Source organism: Poecilia latipinna, unplaced genomic scaffold (assembly GCF_001443285.1).
Source record: "Poecilia latipinna isolate Pla-1442-1.1 unplaced genomic scaffold, P_latipinna-1.0 Scaffold1280, whole genome shotgun sequence".
NCBI classification, from domain to species: Eukaryota; Metazoa; Chordata; class Actinopteri; order Cyprinodontiformes; family Poeciliidae; genus Poecilia; species Poecilia latipinna.
The window spans coordinates 36822-52045 of NW_015113896.1; the positions used below are offsets into that span (position 1 = coordinate 36822).

A 15224-nucleotide genomic window follows, 5' to 3' on the forward strand; every position below is an offset into this window, starting at 1 on the left:
TTTTTTTTAAAGTAACTCAAGTGAATGAAAGAGTAAATGTTAATACCTATCTCTGAACAAATGTAACAAAAACATCAGTATTCTTGTTAGCCTTATGTGATATAAGCTATTGGCATCAATTAACTAGTCATCATCAATTAGCTAATCTGCAGTCAATTTACTCAATTTGTCTGGGAAAAAAATGTGCAAAGTTTGTCGCCGTTTCCTGACTCAGGTTAAGCCTGGTAAAAATCAGTTCCTTTTTCGGCTCTCAGTTATTGATATACGATTGTGGACTATGCTGAGGTTTGAAATTTTACCCAATAACTAATGTTTGCTCGTGACGTAATGCGCGAGTTAGACACCAAGAAGTTTACATAAAATTGCCAGCACTGTAACAGCCATCCTTCTACTGCAAAGAGAGAAATACCGAAATGAACGAGGCATTTGTGACCAACACGGACTGAACAGCTTCGCTGCCATGCTAAATCACTACAAATCTAAGACAACGTAAAAAATCGACGTCATCGTTCGCGACTTCTCATTCTGTTCGCTGATTGGCTCGGTCCAGACTGTGGCGAAAGAGCGATCTGCACCTCTCCCATCAATGACCCGCAGGTGCGAAATCGAAGTTAGCGTCTGTGCGTTTAAAGACGGCTCGGAAAAAAAGCACACGTCCTGGCATGCTAAGATTAAATAGCTATTACGGACAGAAGGCATAACGAAATATTTTTAATTCATTTATATCTTTTTTTGTTGTTCTTTTAGTGCAATCTATTACTCAGATAAATGGAGTTTGAGGTTTTCATAGTCGCTTTTAAATTGAATTATTGAAATAAATTAACTTTGATGATGTCCTAATTCAACTTGAGATGCACCGGTAGGTCATGTATTCTTTGATCATTAACAGGTTATTGTTATATTAAGAATCACAACTGTTGCCCATTTCTAATAATAAATTAGTGGTAGTTTTCTCAGTATAAGGGAATGTTATAGATCATAGCATTGCGTCTGTAAAATGATCTAAATTCTTATAGCTTTAATCTTCTCCCCCATTGCTGAAACACCTCATTATCGATGACCTTGTGCATTAAATTTATTTACAAGTTTCCAGCACCACCTAGCCATAAACTGAGGTAGTGCAGTGGTGAGAGAATGGTAGAAATAAATGTCTAAGCTTAATTAACCTGTTCATATACGTTTGCAAAAGTGAGCATTAAGGTGAAAGCTTTATTTTCCCAACAACAGATGGGATATTTAGCTTAAGATTTATATTTTTTTTCTCATTGTATTAATGAGAATAATTGCAGTAATATTGAAATAGTGTAATAAGAGAAAAATAAAAAGGACACATGTATTTAAAAAGAAAATGTCAATGTAGGGATATAAAAACACCTCCCATGGACTTTATTTTAAAAATGATTTTATTTATTAATACAATGGTAAAAGTGTGTCAAAGAGGAGAAAAAAAAAAGTCAGCCACACGTGAAGAGCTAATATTCAGTTAAAGCTGTGTTATACTAAAAATAAAACTGTATTGGTGTGCCGTACATATTATATTGTCTATTAGTACAAAAATACATTTAAGGGCACACAATATAGCATCCAGTATCACAAATCAGTGAGGGGGACACCATCAGAGCACGTTTTAATGTCTTTTAGTTCAAGTACTAATGAGATCCTCCAATCAGTAAAAGTACTTTTTCCGTGTCCACAACATTGTGTCAATATATTGGTAGAAAAAGGTTCAATGTATTATTGTTGGTTACAGTTCAAAGGCTTAAGGGTATATCCAGAATAAAAAGAAAACTTGTTCACTTTCTTGTGCTCTTTAATATGTTTTCTCTAAGTTTTATACAAAAAAAAGAAGACATACAAAAAGTTCATTTACAAAGAAAAGAAACAAGGCAATATGCTAGCTTTATTTACAGCCACTTCTTATTTGTCCTTTTCAGTAATGCATAGCAGATAAAAGAAGAGCTTACCTTTGTTATCTTTTGCCAACTGTTATTGTGTGATAAACCCAAGTTTATTTATACAATGGGTTCACAAAAGAATGGCAAAAACAACTGACATTATACCATAATTTATCATAAGTTATGTTTTCTCTGTATGAAAAGTGAATAATCTGCAGATAAGGCATCACTGCTTATTTGTGTGTGTGAGTGCAAGAGTTACCAGGAAGAAAGAGGAAAGAAATGCCAGGTAGGAACTGAGGAAAGTTACAAAACCTGAGTAAAGGGCATGCATAGATCTCCCTCGGGCTGGAAGGAGAAGACCAAGTGCTCAGGGAGGTGGGGGCAAAAGCCAGGAAGCTACAGGATGTAACAGGAAAAGGAAGAACAAAGGAAGGAGTCAAGGTGTCTTTGAGTGTGCTGCTTCGGTTTATCATCGTTTCCTTCAATGGATTCCTACAAACGTCCCTACATATCTCAAACTTTCAAGAAAGCTACCTCAACCTGTCGATAAGTCTTCATATTCTGCCCCCTGAACTGAAATATAAACTTGAAAATAAACTCCGAAATACAGTTTCAGCAAGTCCTTCTACACATACTATGTGCATATAATAGCATAGACAATTTTCTGAAGCATGTATGCCGCTTTGAAAGCCATCCGTCCGGACACATGAATAAACTCCACTTTATATTTAGTGTTGGTATTTCAGAGATGCATCAGAGGGTTTTACTTCACATCCAAACTTCAAACTGACAGATTTTCAGTCTCGCCTTCATCTGGGTGCGGTAAACAGCACTGACCGGCTCTCCTTCATACTCCACTGTGTGCTGTGTTTGTATGCTCGGACTGCAGCGGTAATGCGTGTACAGTGTGTGTGTGCGTGTGTGTGTGTGTTCCAATTCGAGTCCGTCGCCTTCACTTTTCTCCACATTCAGCATTCTGTTCGTCCCTTCTTAAAAGTGGTCAATGAGCACAGAAACGCAGTTGGCTCCCACCAGGTAGTTGGGGTCTCCGGGGAGAGTCTTGTTCTGCCAGCTTTTCGGGTCACCTGCAGAGAAAATAAATGGGATGCGTCGGGTGAGTGGTAACAACTGCTGTTTGCGTTAATCTCCGGCTCCAGTGCATAGTCAGAAACATTTTACATAAAACAGAAATTGGTGTAAATTACTTTATAAACAACAATGGATGCAAAATGTGATCATATCCGTTGCAAGTCACATAACTGTGGACATCGGTGGCCTACTTCCAAGTGTAGTGCCACAAGAGGCCAGTAAAAGCTGTTCAGGATTTTTTTTTATTGAAGGTCTCCGACCTCTTGTTGACTGTTAATTAAAATCCAGTCATTGTGAAGACTAAGCATGAGAGCGACTATAAACACGGAGGTCTGTGCTAAAAGGAAGGTTGCAATCAATGATGAACGGATGCAGAACCAGGCCAGTGCAGAAAAGCCTCAGTATGTGACACAATTCATTAACATAAAAAAAGCGTAATTACCGAAGCTCTATGACTCAATTTAATATTGTGATGTTTAATTAAAGCAGGATAAAACAGAAATGTGTTTTCATATCTCATGCTACGTGAGCTCCCTCTTGTGGTAGTTTTTTTACATAACCAAACTAGACAATGCAAATTGAGCTAAAAATATCTTCATGATTCAGCATCGTCAAAGAGATGTAGACGCTGCCAACTTGCACATTGTTGTTTTCACATCCTTTTTGGGGTCAGAAATTCATGCGTTGCCATGGGATGCAGAGGGACCTGCTGTACTATTGTGGGCGAATGCAGCTGACTTTGCCGTTTAACAGAAACTGTGAAAAGAGTGCTATGATTTGCATATGCTATTTGTGGAACTTTAAAGTTATTTTTATATAAATCGTAGTAGGACAGCTAAACATCTTCTGAAGAGGTACATAAGTTTATAAAGGCACAGATCTACTAACCTAGAACATTGTGAAAGAGAAACAAACATGTTAAACATCAGATAGTGGGATAATGATGAGCATGAGATACAAACCGCATATAGAAATAACTTCTAAGACCTTTACACAAACGCTTCAGATGTCAAGGTGCCCATAAGGTGCACCGACAGACCTTAAGATGAGACACTGCAAAGTGTGTTTGATCAACTTACTGTGACTCTCAAACCCAAACTGCCCATTAATGAGGCACTTATGGAGCTAAACTGTATCACACTGGTTCAGACTGACGTGTGAAGTAACCACAGCGAGGCCACTGTGGGCACGAGAAGTAGAGATGAAAGGAGGCAGCCAGACTCGAATAAAAGAGTAGAAGGAGAAAGCAAAGAAGCAAAGTGAGAAGAAAAACCTCAGAAGGGGACAGAAGTAGACCCGAGAGTGGTCTTGCTTTACAATAAGGGGATTACAATGCAGCCCCAATAATCCTCCCCCAATTCCGCAGGACGACAAAGTGAGCTGACATTTCTATCGGAGCCCTCAGTCTCATCGCTAAAATGAGGCTAATTAACAGCTAATCCTGACCACTGCCTAAATCACTGCTGGTTTTGAAGAGTTTGTGGGAAGGACAAGGTTATGAAAAGATGAAGGACTTTCTGATTGTGTTCTTGTGCTTTTGCTCTTTAGTGCAAATAGACATTCAATTATTTCCTGAAGGCTTAAACTGTCATTTTGCTTTGGAATAACAGAGATGAATATGCAGTAAAATATGTCATATATTAGAATGGGAATCAGTGCAATTTCTGGGGTGTTTTGGGCAATAAGAAAACAGACGTGTTTTGTAGGTTTTAGGTGGTTTTCAGGCAAGGCAAACAATTATGGGATACTGCTTGGAAAGTTTATCTAAAAAAACTTTGAAATAAAGTTTGACACTTCGATCTTTGACTGTGGAAATGGGGAACAACCAAAAGGACAGAAGCATCATAGTATAAAACCTTTTTAAATTTGCTCATGTTTTTAAACTGATCAGTATCTACTTTTTAAAATAGTGTCTTTTTATTTAAATAATTAGCCCCAGGTACACCTTACAATATAAACCCCAGCAGTTTTGCAACATAGGTGAGCTAAAGTGTCAATAAATGGTTGCATTACTTTAAAAATTTCTTTAAAATGTTGCCAATCAGTGGCCAAAAGATACACAATTTTGTTGTCTGCCTTGTGCACTTCCATGTTCAAGGACCTAAAATTAGAGTTGTGGTGCTACATTTCTACACTGTCTTGTCTCAGACATGCTAGATTTCTTTTTTATTTTCATCCATTTTTTTTTATTGCAACGTAGTGTGAAGCTAGTCACAGGATTCGGATGCAACCAATAAAGTTTAATTTGAATTTTCTAGTTGCCTTCTGGGCGAAATTAAACAGATGAGAGGGAGAAACATTTTCCAGTATAAATATGTGGGAAATTTTTCCATCTATGCAGCAGGCGGAAAGAAAAAAAAGAATCACAAGTGAGCTATGTCGAACTCAATGAAAGAAACTGGGGACCCAGTGCAGCCAATTAATCTGGAGAGCAATATAAATATTGCAGGAATGGTCTTTAAGTAGAATTCTCACACATTGTTTTGGTCTTGATCTCAATTCCCTGAAGGTGTTTGTATGCTCTGGTCTTCGGTTAGGTGGTCTTGACCAGGAGTCTAACAAAAACAAATTTAAATACTCATTTGTTTTATTGCACCAAACACGCAAGATCGTGAATTGAGTGTTTACGTCTCAATCAGGCGTTTATCAACCGCAGTGCTAGATTTTTTTTATTTTTTATTTATTCCATCACTGAATTTTCATATCTCTTGGACCAAATATGTCAATGAAATGATAATATTTTAATCATCAACACTCAGCTATGTGGATGCTAAACATCTGTTTTAAAAATCTACTTGGATCCAAACCTTTCCCCTGCAGTCGAGATGAATTTGATTTGCCTTTTTTTTTTTTTTTGACACTTCCTGATCCAATTTTACAACTTCAGCTTACACGAAGGGGAGACAACAAAAACTGGCTATAAAAGTATATTTTCTCCTGTCTAAAAGTCAGAGTCAAAAATAACTCTTTGGGAGACAGGAGCTCTAAATTTAGAGACGTGCACCTCGGCATGAAAGCAAGATGTCTTTGTTTATCTTTGGAGTTTATGTGGAATGACAGGTTTTATTGGTTATGACGATGTCGCAGATGCCAGCAGATCTGCAGCAGATCCAGAGCCGTTTGTTCTTCAGGTCAGGATTTGGGTGGCTATGTGAGAAAAATCCCTACTGAGCCGAGAAGCATGCATTACAGTTCCGTCTGACGAAACTCGGTATCGTGCAGCCAAGCATCCAGTGCATGCAAGTTAGGTAAAATGAGATAAAGTTAATATGCCGGAAAAGAAACCAGGAGAGAAATACTGCATTGGTAAAGCAATAAAGCTTGGAACGGAAACCAGTGATACAGCAAATGAAATTGTGTAGGTGAGTTTATCAGCATAAATGATGAAAATGAAATAAACCCAAAGAAATCATTTGTGAAAAAGGCAGATTTATTTATTTGTTTTTCCCCTTAGATTGATTCTTCTTGATTAAATGTTTGGAAATCTTAAATGTTTGATTTTGGATTAAATAAACGAAGAACCAAGGCCAGGGGGAAAAAAAATGCTGATTTAACAAGTGACTGAAAATGCTGAATTTGTCACACAGCCAGCCCAAACGACCCCGGAAGAGCAGAGAGAGCAAAGCATACCCGACGAGGAGTCGGAGGATTTTAGAGCAAAAGACCAACCATCAGGGGTCATTGACGCACAGTGAGGTAAGCGCAGCTCCACAGGCTTCAAGAACTTGAGGCCGTGAGGTCCACACATCACCAGAGGGCTGAGCAAAGTCTCTCCTGTAAACACAAAACACAGTATTGTTGTGCACTCAGTTAAACAGCAAGCTGTCACTTTTGAATATTTGATCAGAAATTGGTTTTTAATTTCAATTCTGTATTAGTTTTTAAGTAAGAAATGTGATGTATATGAAAAAAACATCTAAATAGTCCAGATTAGACAAAGGCAATTACATTTATTTTAAATCCGCTTTACTTTAATCTTATTTTGAGATCACAAACCATGAAAATAATTCAACAATGTTATAGCAATTTGTTCCATCTAATTGTAAAGTAGGCATAGTTGAGCGTTCTGCCTGTGAACTAGATACCCAATTCAAAGATTGAGGATTAAATGTGCTTGATTAGTCTTACTGCCGTAAAGTAACTAAACTAGAAAGAGAAAATATATAAAATTAAAAAAAATTTCTGCAAGCTTTCCATTCCTCTCACTTTACTAAGCAGATTAAATGAGATACACTCCCGTTAAGAAGAGACGATGTGACGCTCTACATCAAACATGTAGCGCTCATTACTCAGCATCCAGCTGCTGGTTGGTAGCTGTTTTTATTTAGCGTCAAACTGTAGCTGTTGTGTCAAACCGGACTTCTGCCTTGAACCCACCTCAGTGACTCATGACTTCAGTAACTTCTATATTTTACTCCATTAGCCAAACCAATCACACAACCTGCTTCCTGATGTCGTGACAATCAGGAGCAGAAGTTCCAACTGTAATTAAATTAAAGTGACAGGATCACCACCCCAGATCTGCAGTCACGATTACACCTGCAGTCTGTCTCAGCAGAAGCAGCGATGAGCAGAAACAACTGGTGACTCCCGACTGCGCTCTAGACTCATGTATTCGATACCTCGGACTTTCCCCATCTGTTCCAGGAAATATGATCACGAGGTAATGCAATACATACTATCAAGAAACAACAAGCACTGTGGAGTAGGCAAAAGCTCAGTCCCTGAAGTGTAACTCCAGACCAAACAATGTAAAATAACTTTCTATGATCCACTGATAGTCTACTGTAGTTAAATACTATAACCTGTCAGAGTCGACTGTACCAGACGTGGATCAACAACATAAATAATACAAATATGGTGGAATAAAAGATGTTGGGAGAATAATATGCTAATAAATGCATGCACAAATCAGATATTAGCATTTTTAAAGCTGCAGTATGGAAGCTTCATAATCAACAATGTTCTTTTAAATATTTATTAAAACTGCCACTATGTTCTGACAGAATAACATGAGACATGATAATCTATAAAATAAAATAAAAAACAGAGCTCCTCTGCCTTATCCCTGTGATCCTACTGCCACCTGCAGAAATACACAGCTCGTTCAGAAACAACCAATCAGAGCCAGGAGGAGGGACTTAGTGCTGACAATCAAGCTATTCTTAAAAGAGTACATTAAAATATACAAATACCTTGAAGAACAACAAGAACAACAAGTCTGATACATGTTTGTTTACAGGTGGGAAATGTATGTAAAAAGAGACAAAATACCAGTACATGGCTGTCATTCCTATCATTTTCTCAATTTAAATACGGAACACTGGGGAAAAAAAATAAAACGCAGTCTGTTTTTAACATAAATATTTTTCTACCAATTTCTAAACAAATAAAATCGGATCCAACAATACAACCACCGAATGCTGAGACAAACATCTGTGCACATCTTGCCACAATGGCAAAGTGAAACACAACACCTAAGACAACAAGGAGAAGTGTCTCAACGTCCTCCTCCTCCTCGATGAGTTACCTTTCTCCTTGTCGAGCGGCGGCAGGATGCTGTTGTCTCGGCAGACCTTGAAGTAGATCTCCTGCTCCACTCCGTCGGGGATGGCGCCCTGCGGGATAATTATGCTGACCCCTGTTTCGATGGAGCTCAGGACGCCGCCGTTACTGTTGAAGATACCGCGAGCGGTGGCGACCACAGTGTGACCCTCGTCTTCATCCTCGTCGTCTTCAAGGGCGCTCGGGCTGGGAGAGGGACACATTCCCCGTGACTCTCTCTATCTCTCTCTAGAAAATGGCTTTGGTTTCATTTGGACTCAGAGTGGTTCTGTTACCTCACAGGGATGGCCTTGGGAACGGCGTTGACGTTATTCTGCTGGTGCTTGGGGCGGTTATCCACAGTGCGTGGGAAGGTGTCCACGCCGCTGTCGTGGTCCGTGTTCTGAGGCTGCGGGGGGATCTGAGGCTTTACTGCAGTGGAGCTTGGACCCTGAGTCACATAAATCGTTTAAGTCAGAAACACTAAATATGGAAACTTTATTTTCCCATTTCCTAATGAGTTGGAGTCAAGATGAACCAAGAAAATGTACACTAGTATAAACAAACAAATCAACTCAACACAAAAAACTTTGGTAATAAAGAAAAAGTAGCATCTTAAGCAGCAGAACAATTAACTTAATATATTCTTCTAAGCTCTAAATTTAGAAGTGAACCAATTTATATCAGATTTATTTCCTAAAACAGATTTACCTTTGGCGCAATCTCAGGTTTATCGTTTGACAGAAGATTGTGGTTGAATTTCGGGCTGTCGAACATCCGTGCGAAAGGTTTGGCTGAGGTGGTGAAGGGCTTGGGAACGAAGCGGTTAAAGCTAGACGGCGCCCCAGTCGTCTTCGGAGGCTGCTCACTTGTGCCGTTAACAGGAGACTTTTCGGGGAAACTCTTCTGAGGCAGGAAGTTGCTCTGGACAGTGTTTTCTCGGGCTGGAGGCTTGACTGTGGGAGAGCAGTGCAACGCAAAGTCAGTAAAAGAAAGAAAAAAAGATCCACGCTCCGTGATCTATGTATGCATGCAAGTTTCTGCCTTTTGCAAGAAAGTTAGAGATGCATTAACCTTCAGCCGACGGTTTAGGCAGTGTGGCTGGTGGCAGAGAGGGGGTCACCTGAGGAACCGGTTCATACTTTTTCTCCACTGGACTCGGTTTGTCTACGGACTCAGTCCTGTAATATGACAAAGTAGAAAAGTTCAGCTTGAAAGGAGAAATACCGTGTCAGTGAATGAGGAAGAAGCAGGGGCATCACCACTATGTCACGCAATGGGAAACAAGGTTTAGTTGGCATGCATAGTGTGTGGGGAGTTAAGTGTTTCAGCTTTTTCTACATCTAACTGATCGAAGCCAGGCAGGTTAGAAAACAAAGCTGAATATAGAGACAACAGAGTAAAAAAAACCCCAACTAATTTCTAATCTGTTGCAAAGGATGTCGATCAGTAAGGCAGCGTTAATGCGTGCGGGTTAAAGCTGGCGTTATCTTTTTGCACTAAACACAAAGCCACTCCACAAACATCACGTCCAAAGCGCACGGAAGTGTCAGCGGGACTGAGGATCACCTGGGGAAGCTGTGAGTTGTTTGTGCTTGTGGCTGGGGTTTGTTAGGGCCCGTCTGAAGTCTGTCAAAGTAGGACAGCTGCTTCCTGTAGTAATCCTCGTCCTCATCAGGATCGTAATGGTTTGAGCGGACAATGTCATCGGCTGCCTTCGACTGCAGCCTCTGGGGCTCTGGAGCTCTGGAGTTGGTTCAATATATAGACTTATCATTTTATCCCCCGTATCTCGTGGTATTTATAGTAATAATGATAACAGTGGCGATAAAAGAAATAATATATTAAATTCTTTGCAGTCCTTTGGTAAGCATGTCACAGCAATCACAGCGCCACAAATACGGCTCTTAAAATATCTTCAAACTTTTAAATGGGCTGCTTTGGGATGCCGGCTACGTAAAGCAGAGTGATTTTTATTACCAAGCCGTACATAGTAACTACATTTAATCATATTTTAAAATTTATTGATGCTCCCATAAAACAGTGGAGTTGACAGCAAAAACAACAATTATGACAAAGCAGACAGGTTTTTGGGACTCGATGCAATCTGCTGGGTTTCCTCAGAAATGTTTCAAACTATTTTAAATTATTAAATGAGCTTTCCGTACTATTTGATATGATCCATTAGAATGTATGTATGATTGAATTGATTTTTTTTTTTTTTGCAATTGTGAATTGGCACTATATAAATAAACTGAATCAAATTATCATTGTGACAATAAGTCCAAATTCTTATGATAAAATAATTTTTACAATGACCTTAAAACAATACAATAAATGCCCATCCATTGTTGGGCATTAATGAAGTTTAATGTAAGGCACAAGGTTAAACACTCCAGGAGTAGGGGATATGTTAAAGGGAGCATGAAAGCTGCAATATTAGAGATTTTTTTATTATATGCACGTCAAATTATCTACAGACTTACCTAAAGTTCTTCTCTTGATCCAGGTTGCTCAGAGAATTTGCTTTAGGGATCACACCACCTGCTTTCAGGGGTAAATCAGCTGCCTAAAGAATTAAAACAAACATCCTATCAGTTGGACAACAAGTCCAGATGTTGTCTCAGAATCATAAGTTAAAAGTCATTGAACGCGTTCAGACACTTTTAAAGTGTCTGAAACTCCTTACCCTGTTTCCAGTGGATTCCCCGGCATCTCTGGCGCGATCCACAGACACAGACCGTTTGTTCTCAAACATCTTGACCCTGGTGAGGACCGACTGGGGCCGCATGGCAGGGTCTTCCTCCTGCGGCTCGTCTCTGGAAGGTGCGGGTCTAGCAGCTTCCACAGGGGAAGGCGAGTGCGTCTCGGCTTTAGGAGGAGGCGTAAGGCTGGCTAAAGAGTTTGCAGGAGTCGGGTCGTAGTGCTGAGGTTTGTAGCCTTCCGGCTGCAAGCTGTGTCCTTGGTTGTAGGTGGGTCGCTGGGGGGCGAGTTCTGGGAATCGGCTGGCTGAGGGATACCCCAGGTGGGAATCCTGGTCGTAGCCGAGGTCAGATCCTTGAGGAGGCGGCGGAAGGTCGTCGTAATGAACCGGGCCCGGACCTGCAGGTTTGCCGTAGCGAGGTCGTACATCGAATCCCTGATGTGGCGGGGGCTCGTCGTAGCGTAGGGGTGGGGTGTACTGCGGATCGGAGCCGTCGCTGTTACGCAGCCGGTAATCGTAACCCTGGGAGTTGGCAGCAGAGGGCGGCTGGCCGTAGGGATTCCACTGCTGCTGGTCGTACTGAGGCACGCTGTTCTCATAGAGCGGGATGTGGTCGTTGTTTCTGTACTGCGACTCTGGGTACGCCCCGGCCCCGCTGCTGACGTCATAGCGACTCGGCGGGTGGTCGTAATCCCGGTACGACTGCTGGTCGGGGTGGTACGGCTGCGGAGGGTTGTAATTGACAGCCTTCATGCTGTTAGTGATTCTCCCCGTGTTTTCCATGCCGTGCGGATCCTTCTGAAACATCTACCAAACAGATAGAAAAAAGAAAACGTTTGAGAACACCGCACACACGGGCTTGACCAATGTTAGGCAGTATGTAAAAAAAAAAAACACATCAACAGTTGAAGGATGAACAAGTGAAAGTCCTTGAAATTACAGAAGAAGAAACAGGAAGGGAAAAGACCTGAAATAGAGACACTGAAAGGGAGGTGTTACTAGTCAGAATACATTTTAGACCATATGGAAATTGCAGTAGAGCTGAAGGTTGCAAAAACAAAGTAAGTCTGTAACGCCAACTTATTGAAAATAACTTAAGAAAAACCACCACATATTTTAAAAAACAATGGGATCAACTTTTCTTTCTAAACAAAAGTGACACAAAGTCTCTGCTGTTGACGTATTCCCAGACACGGAGAACAAATGTTTGGTAACCAAGCATGTTTTGGTCGTTCAATCTTAACACATGCAGGAGCACATGTGGAGAAATGTCAAAAAAGAAAAGTTGCCCACTGTCTTGATGGAGTTTAAAAGTAAACTGCCCACGTTAACATTTATAGATACAAGCACATACTTGAATAAACTGAATTTAACAAATAATAAAAAAAAGACATTCAATTTTATTTTGATTAAATAGCCATAAACTGTCCATCCAGATCGGATAAAGCAGTGGAAAACATACCTGCTGGAAAGTGTATGGCTACTTTTACAAGGAAATAATAATTTAGTCTGCATTGATAAACACAGCAAGAAGATCGAGTTAACACAGAATAAGGCAAACATGTTGCAGCCATGCAAAGAGGATAAGCAACAGTGAGAGCTGCAGAGTTTCTACCGCCCGTCAACACGTAGGCAAATTAACACAGCCACCAGCTCCCAGGCCCACTGTTGTTTACCGGCTTCCACTCTTGCACGCTCACACGCACACGCATCCTTTGTCTCTTCTGGGCAGCACTTTGATCAGCTGACATGCAGGGCAGAAAAGACAGAGCGATAGAGAGAAGCGGGAGGCGGGCAGACAGGCAGCAGCAACACAGGAGGTCAGACCGAGCCGAGGAGAGCCGAGCCAGGTTCGCCAAGCGTCCAGCGGCGGTCAGGTGGATACCTTTGGTTCTGGACCGGCCAGTCCGGACTGTAGAGGCTCTGGGGTGACGCTCTGAGGTGCTAGCTCAGGGGTGGGCCTCCTAAGCGAGCCAGCCTCTTGGCTGGGGCTCTGCTTGCTGTAAGGAGCTGCGGGAACCTCATCAAGGCTCAGAGCCCCTACAGTTTTTACAGTAACGTTGACAGCAGGGGGCACAGCCTCAGCCAGGGGCTCAGGCTGCCTGGGGATGCTAGGCGTGGCCTCTGCTTTCTGTGAAGTGGTTCAGAAATGTTTAATAACACGCGCTGACACGCTACGGTGCAGTTTCAACAAATGCTACAAGCGTCTCAGCCCCCTCTACAATCCTCTGCTCCACATTTAAAAAGGTTAGGAATTAGTAGCAGGACAACGTTTCATCGTTAAAGGATACTAACTCGATTTTAATTCCGTGGTTACAATACATATTTAAATATATATAGAATAAATATGTGTATAATAAGTAAATATTTCCCCCTTGTCGTGATCATCAACACATCATTCAGATGACAAAACGTTTCTATTTTAGATATACACCTGCCAACTGAGTAGTATTTAATACATTTCACAAGTACAGTGAAGTAACACTGGTATTTCCGTCATGCACATAACACTTTCTGGTGTCAAAGATAGAACAAAGTGCACATTGGTGATTACTGGTACACACACTTTTTCAAATAAAGACATGATTTTTCTGTCCCGGTGACATGAGCAACAGTCAGACAGCTGAGGCAGCCCAGAGTGGTACAACAATTCACAACAACAGAACTCGGAAGTTCTTATTTGCAAAAGGAAATCAAAAAAATCCACACTAACGAACATCAAAGACGCGAATAGCTAAAATAAATAGTGTAATAAATATATATATATATATATGTATATGATATTTCTGTATATAATCACAATATATATCTGCCCCCACATCAGTTTCATAATATTGTTTCATAATAGCACACAGAGTGACTGCAGAGGGGAGACGGTGTGTTCAATAGCGCCTCCAGAAAACCCTTCTAACGCACACCACGTCCTCCAGACAACAGGGGAGACGTACGGCTCTCAGAAACGCTACCTGCTGCGGCACTGGGGCTTTGAACCCAGCCGGATCGATGCGGTTCAGCGGGTCCGGCTGCGCCGAGTGAGAGTAGGCCACGTAGCCGGGGGGCTCCTGGATGACCGGCGGCTCCTCGCGGACGGGCTCCGAGGAGCGCGTGATGGCCGGCTCGGCGGGCAGACCCACGTCGTCGTTCAGCGTCTCGTCCAGCTCCTGGTCGGTGTAGGCCCCGCCCTCCGTGTCCGTGTCCTCGTAGTCGGAGGTGTGCCGGCTGTCGGTGCTGTACATGGAATACTCACTGCCCGGCGCCGACAGGTAGGAGAGGCGGTCGTCGTGGAGGTCTAGGTCATCGTCGGTCGCCCCATCAGCCTGAGGGAGTCGGAAATCAAACAGAACGGGTGAGAAACACAAATACTCGCCTTTGGTTCGATGCGGCTGACCATGCCTTACCTTTCCTTCTGACACCCACACCAACTGGTTCTGCTGCTGCTGGATCGTTTCTTTCAGGGCTCCAAACCAACCGTCGTTCATGTTGTTCAGGTTAATGGTTGCTGAAAGGGAAAGACAAAACATGACATCGCTCCAGTTAAGCCTTTAATATCAATCAGGTACATTAAGTGACTTGTGAACATGTTAATATCATTTTAGCTTTCTCACATGCTTGTTCACATTGTAGCCACTTACCTCAATGAATTTACTGGGGGATTTTTTTTTTTTTTTTTTATGATACAAAGTAGCACATAAATGTAAAGTGGAGGACCTTCAAACCAGTAGTGCAACAAGCCTATACAAACAGTCAGTGCTTCACAGAAAATAGTTCAAATCAAAGGATATTCAAATGTTAGAGTGGCCCAGTCAAAGTCCAAACCTAAATCTAATTGACAGTCTGTCAAAAGACTTGAAAATGACTATTTAATGATACTCTCAGTTCATTTAGAACTGAGCTTAAGGTATTTTCTCAAAATAAATGTCATTTTCCTCAATGATGGTAGAGGCAAGAATTATAACAAAAATCTACATTATGCAAATGGGCACTACACT

General features: G+C 41.3%; 1 protein-coding gene across 8 annotated transcripts in view; it reads right to left on the reverse strand.

Annotated features, from left to right (window-relative positions):
• Positions 1–2355: 2355 nt before the first annotated feature.
• Positions 2356–15224, reverse strand: part of LOC106961235 (tight junction protein ZO-1-like) — a 99231-nt gene continuing 86362 nt past the window's right edge. For 3 of the 8 annotated variants that reach the window (XM_015054814.1, XM_015054813.1, XM_015054820.1), the window contains 12 exons: positions 14634–14734; positions 14202–14552; positions 13121–13366; positions 11221–12042; positions 11018–11100; positions 10101–10277; positions 9606–9712; positions 9243–9487; positions 8828–8982; positions 8518–8738; positions 6618–6761; positions 2356–2983 (listed from right to left, as the gene is read on the reverse strand). In XM_015054814.1, coding sequence (XP_014910300.1) covers positions 2889–2983; positions 6618–6761; positions 8518–8738; positions 8828–8982; positions 9243–9487; positions 9606–9712; positions 10101–10277; positions 11018–11100; positions 11221–12042; positions 13121–13366; positions 14202–14552; positions 14634–14734 — 2747 coding nt within the window. In that variant the 3' untranslated portion in view covers positions 2356–2888. The remainder of the gene's footprint in view (positions 2984–6617; positions 6762–8517; positions 8739–8827; positions 8983–9242; positions 9488–9605; positions 9713–10100; positions 10278–11017; positions 11101–11220; positions 12043–13120; positions 13367–14201; positions 14553–14633; positions 14735–15224) is intronic. The other 5 variants (XM_015054816.1, XM_015054821.1, XM_015054815.1 and 2 more) reach the window with 4 other exon arrangements.